Source organism: Podarcis gaigeae (genome assembly GCF_964106915.1).
Source record: "Podarcis gaigeae genome assembly, chromosome: 4".
Classification (NCBI taxonomy): domain Eukaryota; kingdom Metazoa; phylum Chordata; class Lepidosauria; order Squamata; family Lacertidae; genus Podarcis; species Podarcis gaigeae.
The window spans coordinates 48,354,046-48,370,538 of NC_139677.1; the positions used below are offsets into that span (position 1 = coordinate 48,354,046).

The following is a 16,493-nucleotide window of genomic DNA, read 5'->3' on the forward strand; positions in this document are numbered from 1 at the left end:
CTAATACCAACTACCCAGAGGGAAAAACTGCAACAAAAAGAAGTTTAGACTAGACTGCTACAAATCCAGCATTTAGTTCTGCTGAATACTTCACAGAAATTAAAAGAGTTCCCAGAGAAGCATAAGAGCAGTCAGAAAATATTTCCACACCAATTTAAGCAAAACGGCTATTTCACCAAGAAAATGGGGTGACCAAGCTACACTGCATACAATTATGTTTTGTAAATAGTTTTAGCTTTAGGAATGCAAAGGATGAGGCAGCTGCTATACTGTGGCAGTGAACAACCCCAGATATTGCTACAGAGATCTGCTTTAAGCTTAAGATGCTTACACAAGTAGATAAAGTCAGATCCCAAAGATGGAGCAATTACTCTCCTAAACTGATTAGTAATTGCAGAGACATTAATCTTTTAGTTCAGCACTTATTAGCATAAATGCCAGTTGCACATTTAATGTATTTTCCCCCTGTGAGGAGATACCAATATGTAAATCCCGATTTATGCAGATAAACATGTTTGAATATTACTGTATGAATGAATTTACAAGTCCAGAATTTTATTTGCCCAGAACAATGATAGAGCTATTTGGTAAGTGTTGCAGAGGAAAAATCTAGGTCTTGGTGCCTTTAGCAATTGGAGGTCAAATGTTGATGTGGATTGATATGTTGGGGAATTCCAACAACCAAACCATGCAGTCTTATGAACCTAATGTAGATAGTACAAAAATAGTTCCAGTTACAGATAGGTAGCCGTGTTGGTCTGTCATAGTCAAAACAAAAAAAATTCCTTCCAGTAGCACCTTAAAGACCAACTAAGTTAGTTCTTGGTATGAGCTTTCGTGTGCATGCACACTTCTTCAGATTCGTATCTGAAGAAGTGTGCATGCACACGAAAGCTCATACCAAGAACTAACTTAGTTGGTCTTTAAGGTGCTACTGGAAGGATTTTTTTTTTGTTTAGTACAAAAATATAAACAACAATGAATAGTCTATTTGCAAAATAATGTTCCCTGAACCCTGAAGCCAAAGATTCAAGTAGTTACTTGTGAATCATTATGTAAACCTAAATGCATTTAGCTTCTTGATCTGTTTAGGAGAAAGGCCATGCATAGTTCAGTGGTTAGAGTATTTGCTTTGCATGCGGAAGGTACCAGATTCAATCCCTGCCATAAACAAGCCAGGCTGGAAGAAACCCCTGTCTGAAAACCTGGAGAACTGTTGCCAGTCAGTGTAGATAATACTGAGGAAGATGGACTAATGGTCCTTCTCTGTATAAGATGTGTCCTAGGTTCCTATTTGCTTCCTCTTCTTACTGTGCCTTTCTCTCCCAAGTTTGCTTGGTGTCTGCCACAATAGTATTCATCTGTGCACATGATTTCTGCAGGGATTATATTGAAGGTCGCTTCTTATATCATTTCTGTGGAAACTGTTTTAAGAAAGCACATTACAAATAGCAGCCCAATACAATGATACTTCTAAATACGCCATTTGGCACAGTGTTTAGACTCGGTTTGCTTCTTATAATAGTTCTGTTGCTGTGCAAATCAGAAGAGATACTGACTTGAATGATAAATCAGGACAAAACATGCTGTTTTCTAAATGGTGCGGAATGAAATGGTGTAATAGTAACACATCTCTTCTTTCCAAAAATGTGGTCATCAATATGCGTGCAGCATAAAACTGTTGATAGCCATTTCCTAACCATGTGCATTACACTTCTCCGGTTCAGATTTTTAAAATATCCTGGGTCAACTAAAAGACTGATTCAAGTCCCAAATGCCTGGGGTTCATGCAATTTCTCACGGCAGAGCAATCCTAGTGTTCCAATGGGGAACATCAACCATTAGTGCTTGCTTTTCAGTGCAGAATTGTGTTAATCCCATGTACAGACAGGTGTACAATTCCTTTGTATTGTGCGATGCAGCTCCAAATACTTTGATGAACTGTTTCTTCCTTCAATGCTTGCGTACCAAATCATGGAATAGCACTAATGAGTGAACTCATTTCACTCACATGTCTTTGAATCCAACACAATATTAGCTGGTCTCGATAAGTGATGTTCAGAAGAAAGGAATTTCTTGAAGGAGGAGGCAGCCTGGCAGTCTGTCAGTTTGTTTTAATGCTCTTTTTTCATCTGGCTCCCCAGAGTACACAGAAGGAGAGCCCCAAACGTATTCCAGGCTTTACCCAGGCACACTAAATAGAGTCTTAAACACACACACAAGTATGATATAGAAAGGGTCACGTAAGCTTGGAGTCAATTTAGAGCAGGTGGAAGAAGTAGAGATTAAATATTTCAGATTTACTGAATAATGTTTAGGAGAGTCTCTGTTCACTTCAGTTGCATTTCAAAGCCATATGAAAGGTGTATTTTTAAAGCTACTTGGCAACATTCCTGTAGCTCAAGAAGTGTCTTCCTCACTGTCCCATCAGAGAAAGCAGACTTGTACCAAGTCAGATCACTGGCCCATCTGACAGTGCTTCTCCAGGGTTATAGACAAGGTTCTTTCTCAATCCCACTTGCAGAATTCAGGGATTGAATATGGGTCCTTCTGCATGAAAAGCAGTTGCTCTACCACTGAGATAGAACCACAGAATTTTATCCAAAAATTAACTAATGCCATATAGGTAGCAACCAATTTGATGGGAGTTGTAGTCCAAAAACAGCTGGAGAACCAACGTTGGAAAACACTGCCCTAGGCTCATTAAATTTAACTTCAGAGCATTAAGTCCCACGCATTGTTTGAGGTGAGGGAAGTACTGTCTAACCTCACCCTGGTTTTAGACTTGCCTAGGGCTGTCTTTGTTTTCTTTTGGGAGCCAGGCGAAAACCTGTTTATTTGTCTAGGGTTTTGTTTTTTAAAAAAACCTGTCTATGGATGCTTTGCAGTGGAATTTTATTTGTTCTGAAGCTGTGCTTTATTGCTGCCATGGGACCAGGTATCTGTAGAAACAGCTGAACATACAATAGTAGTTTCAAGCATTTGATCCAGTAGAAACCAACATGCTGACAGACTAAATGATGAAGAAAGGGAAAAGTGGTCCATCGCCAAAAGCAATCCAAGTTACAGAAGGAGGACTGACTTGAAACTGTTTTAGGGAGACCTGGTCTACTACCCGACCTGCTCTGGCCTGTTAGCAAAAGATGCACCCTTGCTGGTAAGCTGCTTTCCTTGTAGTTTCCTACTTTGGCTAGGGCTGGGGGGGGGGTGAACAGGGTAAACCCTTCTTGAAGTCCTTCAGGTTGCCAACTAAAAGGCAGATGTGAGATCCAGCAGTGATATCCCCACCCCACCCTGGAGAACTTAGTTCACCAACTGTAAATACAGATAAATCCTTCTGTGCCCAAGAAGAAAACACACTTCTTTGCCTGTGGGCTGGCAAAGATTTCCACTCAAACTCAAAGTATGTGCTGAACGCCCAACCCCCTATTGTTTAGGCAAAGCAACATGTTTGGGTACTGAATTCAACTGAACAATAAGGACTTAAGCATATATTACATAATGATAAAAGGAATCTACTGTACCTGTTAAAAAGACATCCAACACTATGTCTTCAAATGTAGGATTCCTGAAGCTTATGATGATAGAAGAATGGTGACCAAGGCAAGAACTCACACAAGATGGTTCCAATGGCTGAGGAATCAGACCAACCCCAGACAATAAAAATACCCATTCCTCAAGCTGTGGTAAGAATAACAATATTCACATTTTAATCAGAAACCACTTCTTTGTTCTTTTTTTTCATTTTCCTGTAAATGTTAAACTTCAGGTAAAAATATGATGGCCCCAGTCAATGGGGTTTTTATATACATAAGGAATTCCAATGCAAACTCAGAGGTCAATGCAAGGAAGACCATTCACTTGCAGCACTAGATAGATAGCAAGCCAATTCTAGCACAATTTATTTGGCTTCCTTCTTTAAAAAAGTTTCATACATTCCACCTGTTACCTTTAATTGGTAATAAGCTAATTAAGCATTAGAGGAAAGCTGTTTCAGCCACTTCACTGCTTACATTTTTTGAAGTGAATTTGAGATGATGCATTATTCGTAGCAGCGTATTAAATAGAAGAAGCTGAAAAGAATGTAATCAAAGAATACTTGACACTCTAATAATAGATCCTACTCATCTCTAACACTGCTCAGTATTATTAGTCTCACTCCATTACATACAGATATTGCTGGTTTACCGGGAAAACTAGGTGCTATAAGTATATTAGTATCTTGACTAACTGTTCTACTCATCCTGGCATTTCAGTTGTGCTGTTCCAACAAAGTTAATTTCAGTGCTCAAAAACAAGAACAAAGTGATTGCAGTCAGAGTTCAAATTCGTATTGCAGAGTGTTCGCACAGCTGCAAACCAGAAGCAAACGAAGCAGATAATAACCCATAGTGGTTTCTCTCAATTCAGCAGTGAGGCACAATCAGAAACAGTTAAGCCTTGTCCTATAAGTCCTGTCATTAGCTGATTTTATATTAGTCAGTTACTCAGCTATGAGACAGCTTAAAGTGTCAGTTCAGAAGCATTTAATCAGTGAAATCAAGGGAAGAAAATCAATGCCAATTTTTAAGGTTAAAGTTTTGCTAGGCTTCCTATATATACAGTGAAAAGGACCCTTGAAAGCTTTTCTCAAATAATCTTGGCACTGGAATGGTAGAAACGTAATGCTGATGTATATTCAATCTGCTACCATCATGCAATAGTTTAATACCTTTCTCTTATGAAGTTCAGTCGATAATTCAAAAGTTTCAGATGATTTAAGGATGAAAAGAGCAAAGTGAGTCACAAAGGTTAGAGCAAAACACTGAAAAGGTTGAGAGGGCTGGACACAGCAAGTGAAAGGATGAGATATTGATTAAAGGTTTGGCTGAGATAAAACTTGAAGATTTGCCACTATTTGACAGGAGAGGCATGTTGACAAAAATTGAGTGTCAGTCCTCAATTTGAACCTGAAAGGTTTCAGTGACTTATTTGCTTATTTTATGGCTTTGGTATTTGATAAATAACAAGACTTTTTAATTTATTGATCAAAGTTCTGTGAGCTATCATGGTTTCAGACAGAATAATAGCACTTCATCTTCTTGAACTGTCCTTGTATATACACCATATATACCAGAACTGCTAGCACTTGGTTTTTCTTGCTGTTTTTCTTCCAAATGCATGTTAAAGGAGAGAAAAGAATCCAAACAGTATACTTTGTCAAGCAAACTAAACTTATCTGCTTTGATTTTCAGATGAATGGGGTTTTTAAAGAGAAATCAGTGGAATTAAAATATACCAATTGCAATAGTGCAATCCTATAGCTGTCTACTGTGAAGTAAGTCCCATTGTGTTTTGGAAGACTTGTTTCCAGGTAAATGTGTCTTTCCAAGGCCAAAGTATAAGGACTCTGATGTGAATCCAGCAATTTGGCTTAATTTGGTTATGGATTAGTCTGTAAATCACTTCAAACTTTCAGAAAAAATATTGGTTTTGCTACATTATAAGGAGTCATACATTTTAGCTAGTAATCAGCTGAAGTGCTAATCCCATTAGATTAGAGAATCAAATAACCCAACAAGGAAATAATATGCATTTCAGAAACCAAACATTTTACTCAAGCACAAATAATATGCAAACATTTCAGCATGTGTCATAATATTAGCTCATTTGTCTCCGACTGCAGCTTTCAGTAAGGTAGAGTTGGTGAAGGAGATGAATCTTGTTAACTTAGTTATTTCCCTTTCAAAATTCAACACAGTAAAGAGGCAGGAAATGCTAATATTTTGAAGAAACCTTTAAGTAAAATTAAATCTAGTGTTTTCAAGCACTTCTTTGTAATAAATAGGACATTAGCATATGAGACTTGTATTTTTAAAAGTCATTAATAGGTTTTTCAAAAGTACAGTGGCATTTGTAATTGTATATATTTTAGATTACTTTCCTGAATGTTAACCAAGCCATAACTGTTAGTAACCTCAGTCAAATCTCAAGTACCTAATTGAAAATCAAGAATATGTGCATTTTCAAATGGACTACCCATGAAGGATCCAATATCAACATTCCAATAACCTCTGAGCAGGATTTTAAAATCACAAGGCCCTGAGCTTTATCAGGCCCAATAGCACTTTTCTTCAGCCTCTGCAACCCCATGTTGTTTCTATAGGCTAGTCATTCAGGAAGAATGGCAGGATAGAAGCTTTGGCAAGTGAAATACTGTACACTAGCCTAACTTTTCCTGCCGCTGGACCATATCATAATATTTTACAATGCTAGATAATATTTAATTCATCAAATCTAATTGAGCATCCATACCTGTGGGCACATGAAAGTGATTTTTGCTTTGTGGTTGGCCCTTCCTAGGGCAGAAGGAAAAAACTGAACTGGTACTTCAGTGGTGGAATGAGGAGCTACAACCAACTGCACAAACATTGGAAGGGAGGGAGAGGAGAGAGAGAGAGGGGAGGAAATGAAAAATAAAAATCAATTTTATTTTGGAGCCAGTTCTTTTATTGTGCCTTGTATCAACACTGTTGATGTTTACGTAATTAATGTGTTCCACTGTATGCCTTCTTCACTCTCAGCATGCAGGATCTGCTAAGACTGATAAAGTGTACTGCAGTAAACAGTGCTTAGTGGCAGTTGCAGCACATGTATTCCCCAGAAACGAAAAAGATTGTGTTACTAGCCACAAAGAAAGAAGTGGAGGCTGTTTTTAAAGTATGGATGAAAGAAAGAGAGCTTCAGTTTTTCAGGTCGTATACTGCCACTATATCTTCTTTTTTCACATTACAGAGATGCTTAGAAGTCTTATATTGCTGCACAATTAAAAAACCAGATACCATTTTTAAAAGGCAATGTGCAGTATATATTTACAGTATGTGGAGTTGTCTCTGTTTTCCATCTACAGTTATGCACATTTATATGGGCTCAAAGAAACTACCATGCTGTGATGTGCTTACTCCAAATTAAAAGAGTTGGATTCACAATTCCATAGGGATAGGCAAAGTGGCCAACTATATGGTGATAAGATAAAATTGTTTGACGCTTCTAAGCAAGGAACTAATATCTAAATCCAAGAATAAAATTACTTGGTACACGTGCAGCCTAGTGCCAGACATCCAGAAGCATATCTGCCTGAAACATACATATTGTTGCTGCAACTTCTAATTGGTTTTTCTAATACACCATCCAAACATAACCTTCAACTTTGCTTATATAAAGGCTGCCATGTTTTTCTTTTTGTCTGATTTCTCCTTAACCAGGAAACTATGTTTCACTTAAGGCACGAGTCAGATCTAAATAGCAGTTAGGGATACAAGATAAACACGGTCGTTGTTGTGTTGTTTTTTGTTTGTTTTTGCATTTTAATACGAAAATATCCAATTAATGTTTCCCAAACCATTTTTTTACATGGGATATAAAGCAAATGCATGATCTCATTTTTATGTTAATAATAAATATAATATTCATGCATGTTAAGAATATTAAGATCCCGATGACAAATATCAATAATATAAGCATCCACACAAGTGTTGCTAAACTAACCATACAGTTTAAATGTGAAACTTGTCTGTGTAACACACAACACCTTTGTTGTATTCACAGTGCTCACTTACAAAATCATACAAATGCAACTGAGCATAATAAGATGAGACTGCACTGTGGTACTGTCAAAGCGCAGAAGGAAATATCTGTATGCTTGGTTCAGGGTTCAAGTTCACAAGCCGTTATTCAGAACTGTGCATGCATTGAACATGAAATATAAATTTTGCTGAGAATCACATAAAACATATGCAAGACAGTTAGAACTTGAGCCCCGGCCGGGTAAGCTGAGATCAAAGCTTTTATAGAAGTCAGTCCTCATCCTAAAAGCTGGTCCACTTTATTGTTATTCAAGAAGCTTCTTTGCTATTAGGCTGATTACAATGAAATTTGCTCTATTGGTCAGGACTTGATGATATCTATCTGGCATCCCTCAGGCTGCTGCTAAAGACATGGCTTCCTACGCTGACTCCCTCCCCAGCAGCTTGTTTCCTGTGATGAGTTTCTTATTTATTATTTTATTTTATTTTATTTTATTTTATTTTGGCAACTTATATCAAACCCTTCACTCAAGGGTTTCCAGGTGGGCTTCAGTCCAAAGAGAGAAAATACAAAACCACACAAACTGCAAGCTGGCATATACAATTAAATCACAGTTAGTGTTCCTTGATTATACTTGGGCATCACCCAGCAAAACTAGATTTTTATAATGAAGATATATGACTATGAGAAGCCCTGCCTCAGTCTAGCTCCAGAAATACCATGCTACAGTTAACTTATACACAGGCAACTATATTTAGCCTTCTGTGGAGCAGAAAATTCATCTTTATAATGTTGTTCTTCTATGCAATATTAAGAGCTTATAAAGAAAATAATCAAGTGTTAAGCTCAAAAGGTGAGAGATCAGTACTTGATAAAAAAAAATCTTTTCTAAAATAATTCATATACTATAGCACAAATACACACAAAAAACTCTAAGAGATGCTAAAGGTAGGGATGTCCCACAATTTCAATTAGAATCTGAGATCCTGTGCACTTTGAAGGTTCTCTTGAAGCAAAAAGGTGGCAGCTGGCTGATTACTAAAAATGCTCAAAGCCACCATATTTTAAGAAAGAGGCAGAAGTGAAAGTGTTTGAAATTCACATGCCCAGTGCTGAAGACTAATGCATTTGGGATTGAACACTTTCATGAAGTAAATTTAGGTAATTTATTTTTAATGTGCCTTTACAGATAATGTGCCATGAATAGTGGTGGCATTTAAGCATCTGGTAATGAATTAGAAAAGCTGAAAGCAGGAAGGGTATATTAAACTGCCTGGACATTTTGTATGCAGGCTACAGGAGTCAAAATTCATTATCATTAAGTTTAATCAATTTCTCTGCTAATGATCTGACTGTAATATGTATGAACCCGTTAGAGCTCTTCCAAAAATCTATCTGCAGCAAGCTAATAATATAATGAATCAAGATCATAGTGCTATGCATGCAAATACTGATTTGTGAAATTGTAAGTAACAGAACACTTCCAGCTTTTACTTATTTTATAATGAAGTGTTTAATATATTTTACATTAAACAAACTGAATGAGAAAATGTCCGCTCCAGCATATTTATTCAGTTTGATGAAACAGAACAGTAAAATATTCAATACATAGAAAGGTCATTTTATTGAATTCAGAAAAATCTGAATTTTGACTTAATATTACGCTACTTTACAACAAAACAGAAATTTGTTATCATAAGCCAAGAAAAAGCAAACAGCTTAATAGACAAGATTAATTTATTTTGCTTTAGAACATGGATGTCTATCTTAAATGCCACAAAGGCATTTTATAGGTTTATCTGATAGGTACATGTTTCACTTGTTCTACCTTTCAGAAACTTGTAACAATTTACAAAGGACCTTGCATTTTAAGAACCAGCACAACATGAATACATATACAACACATAGAAAAGATGCTTCTCAGTGACTCAGCTTCAATAAAACATTAATGGAAAGGACACAACATTCTAAAATCACAGTACTGTTTCTATCTTTGGAGGCAGAAAATGTTGCTGGCAATAGATTTTGTTCTGTCTGACAATGAACAGAACTACTAATGTCCAAATAAAAAATAACTGTCTGACAGTTAATGAGACTCTCAGGTCCATGGTTCAAATTTCCCAGTCTGGAGCCTGATGTGTGTAGAATCTACAGGACAGACTATTTCTAGAAGGGACTCAGTAATAATAATAATAATAATAATTTATTATTTATACCCCGCCCATCTGGCTGGGCCTCCCCAGCCACTCTGGGCGGCTTCCATAAAAACCAAAAATACAGTAAAATCACACGTTAAAAACTTCCCTGAACAGGGCTGCCTTAAGATGTCTTCTGAATGTCAGGTAGTTGTTTATTGCTTTGACATCTGCTGGAAGGGCGTTCCACAGGGTGGGCGCCACTACCGAGAAGGCCCTCTGCCTGGTTCCCTGTAGCTTTGCTTCTCGCAATGAGGGAACTGCCAGAAGGCCCTCGGCGCTGGACCTCAGCGTCCGGGCAGAATGATGGGGGTGGAGACGCTCCTTCAGGTATACTGGACCAAGGCCGTTTAGGGCTTTAAAGGTCAGCACCAACACTTTGAATTGTGCTCGGAAACATACTGGGAGCTAATGTAGGTCTTTCAAGACCGGTGTTATATGGTCTCGGCGGCCGCTCCCAGTCACCAGTCTAGCTGCCGCATTCTGGATTAGTTGTAGTTTCCGAGTCACCTTCAAAGGTAGCCCCACGTAGAGTGCATTGCAGTAGTCCAAGCGGGAGATAACCAGAGCATGCACCACTCTGGCGAGACAGTCCGCAGGCAGATAGGGTCTCAGCCTACGTACCAGATGGAGCTGGTAAACAGCTGCCCTGGACACAGATTTGACCTGTGCCTCCATGGACAGCTGTGAGTCCAAAATGACTCCCAGGCTGCGCACCTGGTCCTTCAGGGGCACAGTTACCCCATTCAGGACCAGGGAATCCTCCACACCTGCCCGCCTCCTGTCCCCCAGAAACAGTACTTCTGTCTTGTCAGGATTCAACCTCAATCTGTTAGCCGCCATCCATCCTCCAACCGCCTCCAGACACTCACACAGGACCTTCACTGCCCTCACTGGTTCTGATTTAAAAGAGAGGTAGAGCTAGGTATCATCCGCATACTGATGAACACCCAGCCCAAACCTCCTGATGATCTCTCCCAGCGGCTGCATGTAGATGTTGAAAAGCATGGGGGAGAGGACAGAACCCTGAGGCACCCCACAAGTGAGAGCCCAGGGGTCTGAACACTCATCCCCCACCACCACTTTCTGAACACGGCCCAGGAGGAAGGAGCGGAACCACTGTAGGACAGTGCCCCCAGCTCCCAGCCCCTCAAGACGGTCCAGAAGGATGTTATGGTCGATGGTATCAAACGCCGCTGAGAGATCCAGCAGAACTAGGAAACAGCTCTCACCTTTGTCCCTAGCCCGCCGGAGATCATCAACCAGTGCGACCAAGGCAGTTTCAGTCCCATGATGAGGCCTGAATCCCGACTGGAAGGGATCCAAATGGTCCGCTTCTTCCAGGCGTGACTCAGCTGCCCATCTCAACATCCTATGGCTTGCAAATGCCAAGGTTGTGGATTCAATCCCTATACAGGCCAGCTGCATATTCCTGCATTGCAGGGAGTTGGAATAGATTATCTCTGGGGTCCCTTCCAACTCTGCAGTTCTATGATTCTGTGACCTAACAGTCTAGATCACATAAAGTTCCTGAACACCTGAACCTGCCTATGATGGGATAGTGAGCTGCTTGTGCGTAAAAGCTTGATCCCTCTGGGGTTTGGCTGGTCATCCAAACCGAGGCACTAACGGAGCCCCCAAAGCATGACTCCGTCAGTCGCTGGTAGAATCTGACAGTGGGCGTCTACGGAATTTACGCCAACATAAAAGCTGTTTGACGGACATGCGCCTTCGTGACTCTCTGCGTGACAGTTTCCGGCGAAGGGTGGGAGTTCCTAATGGGGGTTTTGTTACCTCTTCGCTATTCCCACTAGAAGTATCCCAGAGCCTCCCCTCCGCTGTGACTCCTGCACTCCCCCTGCTGGTTCCTTCCTCTGCTGCAGATTCTCTCCTATTCTCCTGGAGCCTGTCCACCACCTGTCCCTCCGATGGCAGTTCCCTGACATCCACCTCCCCCCCAGGGCCCCCTTCACCCCCTCCCGCCTCCTCTCCCACTGGCGGTGAGGGCGGAAAGCCCCTGAAGGAACTCTCCTCGTCATCCGAGGATTCAAACACTTCTAGCCACGGCGTACCGTCTCTCTCCCCGTCTTCCTCTTCTTCGTCGGAGTCGGCTTCCTCACCCACCCCTGACTCTGGGAACCCTTCAAACTCTCCTTCCTCATCGGTGGTCCCAAAGTGTTCCCTTCTAAATCGTGCTACGGGTTGCGGTTTTCTTGGGAAACGCTGATGAAATGTTTCTATTAAGACCTCGTCATTGACTACCTCTGCTGGTACCCAAGTGTTTTCCGACTCTACTTCCCCCTCCCATTCTACCAGATATTCCACCTGATTCCCCTTCCACCTGGAATCAATGATTCCTGCCACGTTCATGTCGCGCTCTCTCTCTTCTATCACGGGCGTTTGGGTGGCCTCTCTCTCACGCTCCCCCCACTCACGTCCCTCTCGGTACGGCGACAGTAATGACCTGTGAAATACTGGGTGTAATTTCATGTGACTGGGCAGCCTGAGTTTGAATGCTACTGGGTTGACCTGCTGTATGACCTCAAAGGGTCCCAATCTTTTGGGTCTCAATTTCTTACTCCCGCCCTTGAACGGTAGTCCTTGGGTGGATAACCACACCCGGTCTCCCACCCTTATAGTTTCACCTTCCCTCCTATTTCTGTCTGCTTGCTTCTTATATTCTTCCTCCTCCTTCCCCCCAACAGTTCCCGCCATCCCTTGCCATTCCTTCCTTTGCGGACAGACTCTGGCAAAGTGACCTGGCTGTTGGCAGAGATAGCATCTCTTGCCGCTCTTTCCCTCCTTCTTCCGCCCTTCACTGGTGTTTGAAACTGCGCGCGCGCGCGCTGTTCCAAGTTCCATCGGCTCTGCTGGCGGGAAAGGCTGCTCCGGAATCTCTGGAATGCGGAAGTCCTTCCAACGTTCCCCCTTTCCTTCCCGCTTTTCCATAGCTCTAGCCTCCTGGCGTGCTCCTATGGACAGCGCTGATTTAGTCAGCTGATCCATAGACTCCGCCCTAGGCGCCCGGGAAAGTTCATCTTTCACTGCCGGAGAGAGACCTTCTTCAAACAGCATTTGAATAGGTTCACTAGCAAGGTCCCACCCTAGTCTATGAATCAGCATGGTAAACTCAGTCCAGTACTCACGTACAGATCGGCTCCCCTGTTTACACGCCATTAACTGTCTGCGCACCACCCCCTGCTCGATCTCGCTGGAAAACATCAAGTCCATGGCGCGAAAAAACTTCATAGTGTCCTTTAAGATTTCATTATTGGCTGCCATCAGGGGCCGAACCCAGTCCTTCGCCCCTCCCTCTAGATGGCCAATCACGTACGCCACTCTAGAGTTCTCATCGGGGAAGTCATCAAACAGTAGATTGAGAGCATATTGCATCTCTGTCCTAAAGGCTTGATAGTTCCTGGGATCCCCCCCAAATTTCTGCACCAATCCAGGCACCCGTCTGGCAAGTGGGGTGGTTTTCCCTTTATCCGCATCTTGAGCCCTCCTCTCCTCGAGCCTCGCCATTTGCAGCGCCAGCTGGACCTCCAACGCCCTGTACCTTTCTTCCAGGCTTGGACCTGCTCCAGCTCCTCCGGTTCCGGCTGGTTCGCTCATGATGCCCTCTGCTTGCACAAGCTGCTTTCAAAGACTGTCAGATTGCTATGATGGGATAGTGAGCTGCTTGTGCGTAAAAGCTTGATCCCTCTGGGGTTTGGCTGGTCATCCAAACCGAGGCACTAACGGAGCCCCCAAAGCATGACTCCGTCAGTCGCTGGTAGAATCTGACAGTGGGCGTCTACGGAATTTACGCCAACATAAAAGCTGTTTGACGGACATGCGCCTTCGTGACTCTCTGCGTGACAGTTTCCGGCGAAGGGTGGGAGTTCCTAATGGGGGTTTTGTTACCTCTTCGCTATTCCCACTAGAAGTATCCCAGAGCCTCCCCTCCGCTGTGACTCCTGCACTCCCCCTGCTGGTTCCTTCCTCTGCTGCAGATTCTCTCCTATTCTCCTGGAGCCTGTCCACCACCTGTCCCTCCGATGGCAGTTCCCTGACACTGCCTTTTACTGAATCTGACAAGCTGCTCCATCTAATCCAGCATTGTCTACCATGTCTGGCAGCAACATATCAAGTCGAGAAGGTTTCTGAAGCACTCTGAACGACCCAGTGGAGGAAGAAGGTGACTGCCACTGAGATGTCCTTCCTCCTGCAGCCCCCCTGTGCCACCTCTCACACTATTCTGCTGATTTTCCCAAGCCCAGATTGCACAGCTTTTCATGGGACAAAGGGAGCTGCAAGGGTTAGAATTGGGGGAAAAGTGCCTCCCCTGCTTCCTCCAACCAGAGTATCTTGCTGTTGCACATCCTGAGAGGGGAGGTGAAGCATTTCTGCTCATGGGAATTCTGGATCCAAACCTATGCTTTGAACATCCACTGTTCCCCTTTTGCCTCTCTCAATAGTTTTATTGTCACCTTTGAAAAATGAAAAGAAACAGACTCCCATTTTCTCCTTTAAACACTTAACATTTCCCAATCATATGATATCAAACTGAGAAAATAAGACCAAGTATCAATTTATTGTATTCGGTATATCCAATCTAAAGTATATTAAACACCTCATTATAAAATAAGCAAAAGCTGGCTGCTCTCTGTTACTAATCATTTCACAAACCAGCATTTGTGCAAGTAGCCAAACTCTATAATCTTGATTCATTATATTATTTACTGTAGAAAGATTCTGCAAGAGCTCTAACAGGTTCATCCATATTATGGTCAGATCATTAACCCAGAGATGGATTGGAGTTAATGATAATGAATTTTGACTTCTATAGATCACAAACTGTTGAGGACGTTTAGCAATTGTTTCCCTCCATTCAGCTTATCCAATTCATTATCAGATGTTTATATGTCATCATTATTCATAAGGATGTTGTAAAAACAAACATGCAAAAATAATCTATATTTAGTGTGAAAGGTTTTAAACCCACTTGTATCTAAAAGCTGTTGGATTCTTATCTTTTAAGCAGGTTGGGTCCTATTGCTATGGCAACAAGAGTCCCAAAATAGTTTTCAATTCATGACAGAAAAATGGATAAGATCTTCAGTGACAAAATCTATTCAGCTGTCATAATTAGTGTTTTCATTCTCCAGGAATGCCAGTATTCTCTTCCTAGTAGTGGCCATCTTTCAATGGAGTTACCTTTAAATATAACCCTGAACACTTTTTAAAAGGAATATTCTTAACTTTCCAAAAGTAAAAACAATTCTGTGTTAGAGGGCAACATCTGGATTCTACCCATTATGAAGTTTGGCTTAATCTTTCCTTAAATGGCTGGCAATCCCTTGTCTCCAAGATTAAAGCTTCGTCATTTCTAGCATCTTTGGGGTTCATCCTTCTCTGTACTCTGATACTTTATTATTAAGATGGTTGTACAGTCCTGCTCTTTGAGATTCATGTTACATCCTCTCTTTTCACATCTCTCTTGGGGATCTTATTTCCCAATATCAATGCTCCACTAAGGTATATTTGTTTCTTTCCAGCATCTATGTTGTTCTTGGGCCTCTGTCTTGACTTTTAAAAATAACTAGCTACTGCATGCTTTCTCAACATTAGATTATTAAGTTCTGTCTAGAGACTACTCCGTGTTGCTCAAAAAGCTTCAGAATACAATCTGAATATACAAATCAAACCAAATCTTAATTACGGTCATAGACCAGTACAGTCATTTAAAATCTGAAAAACGGTTTGAAAAACTAAAAAGAATTAAAAGTCTATAAAAATATAAAGGGAGCAAGGAAAGTCTAAAATAAGGGTTAGGAACATTAGATGGGAATGGCAGAGCATAAGAGGTTAGCATGTATGAGACTATAGCTATCAGTCTACAGAGCACTCTGATATAAGCACTCATTAAATCTAGTTTGTGACACAGGTCATCGTCCAATGAATTTTAAGCACTGCTGTGCAGAATCTGCCAACATTGTATGTTGTAGCAGGGTTGGTATCTGAAAGTAGCAAGAAGGTAAAGAATTGTCCTGTGCACCCTTATGTAGTAATGGTTAGATGAAGCTAGTATAGATGTCTCTGTAATACAGGCACTGTAGAAGCACATGCTCTGTTGTTTCTATTTGTCCAGTTTCCTGCCTTTAACATATAAAGCCACCACACCACATGTTTTCCATAATTGTTACATTCCTGCATGGTACTCTCTCATATGATAATAAAATAATTTTGTTCTTCAACTTACAGGAATTTCGGGGTCTATCTCCATAATAAAATGGGCTGTATTGCTATTCATATAGTTCAGCTCCAGAATTTCATATGTAGGATTAACCAGATGGATATTTTGACGGACCCATCTGCAACAAGCATAAAAAATCATGTTATTACATCATTATTAAGTACTGGGATTGATTCAGGTTCTACTGAATATTCCGATAAGATTATTCTTGTGTATTTAGAAAGTAATGTAATGATCAATGCAGAACAAAACTTTTTACTATTACTAGCAGCTGCCCTCTTGGATCTTAAGCAAATATTTCCTATACCTGCTATCTAAAATCTTTTAATTGTCAGCCTAGATCAGCAGGGGCCTTAAGCAAACTAAACATTCACTCTAGCATTGAATCCCCACTTCTCGAGCTATAGCTGTACCAATATTTAAATACCTGTAATAGGCACTGAATGGAATTCATAAATCAATTTTAACATTTTGAACAATGTGAAGTATCACAT

The 16,493-nt window shown here is 41.0% G+C and overlaps 1 protein-coding gene across 1 annotated transcript in view; it reads right to left on the reverse strand.

The window, feature by feature from the left end:
- Window positions 1-16,493, reverse strand: part of CFAP47 (cilia and flagella associated protein 47) — a 185,418-nt gene that overhangs the window by 43,832 nt on the left and 125,093 nt on the right. Inside the window, exons 54-56 of the mRNA XM_083734113.1 lie at window positions 16,006-16,117; window positions 6,295-6,399; window positions 3,525-3,681 (exon numbers count right to left, since the gene is read on the reverse strand). Coding sequence (XP_083590239.1) covers window positions 3,525-3,681; window positions 6,295-6,399; window positions 16,006-16,117 — 374 coding nt within the window. The remainder of the gene's footprint in view (window positions 1-3,524; window positions 3,682-6,294; window positions 6,400-16,005; window positions 16,118-16,493) is intronic.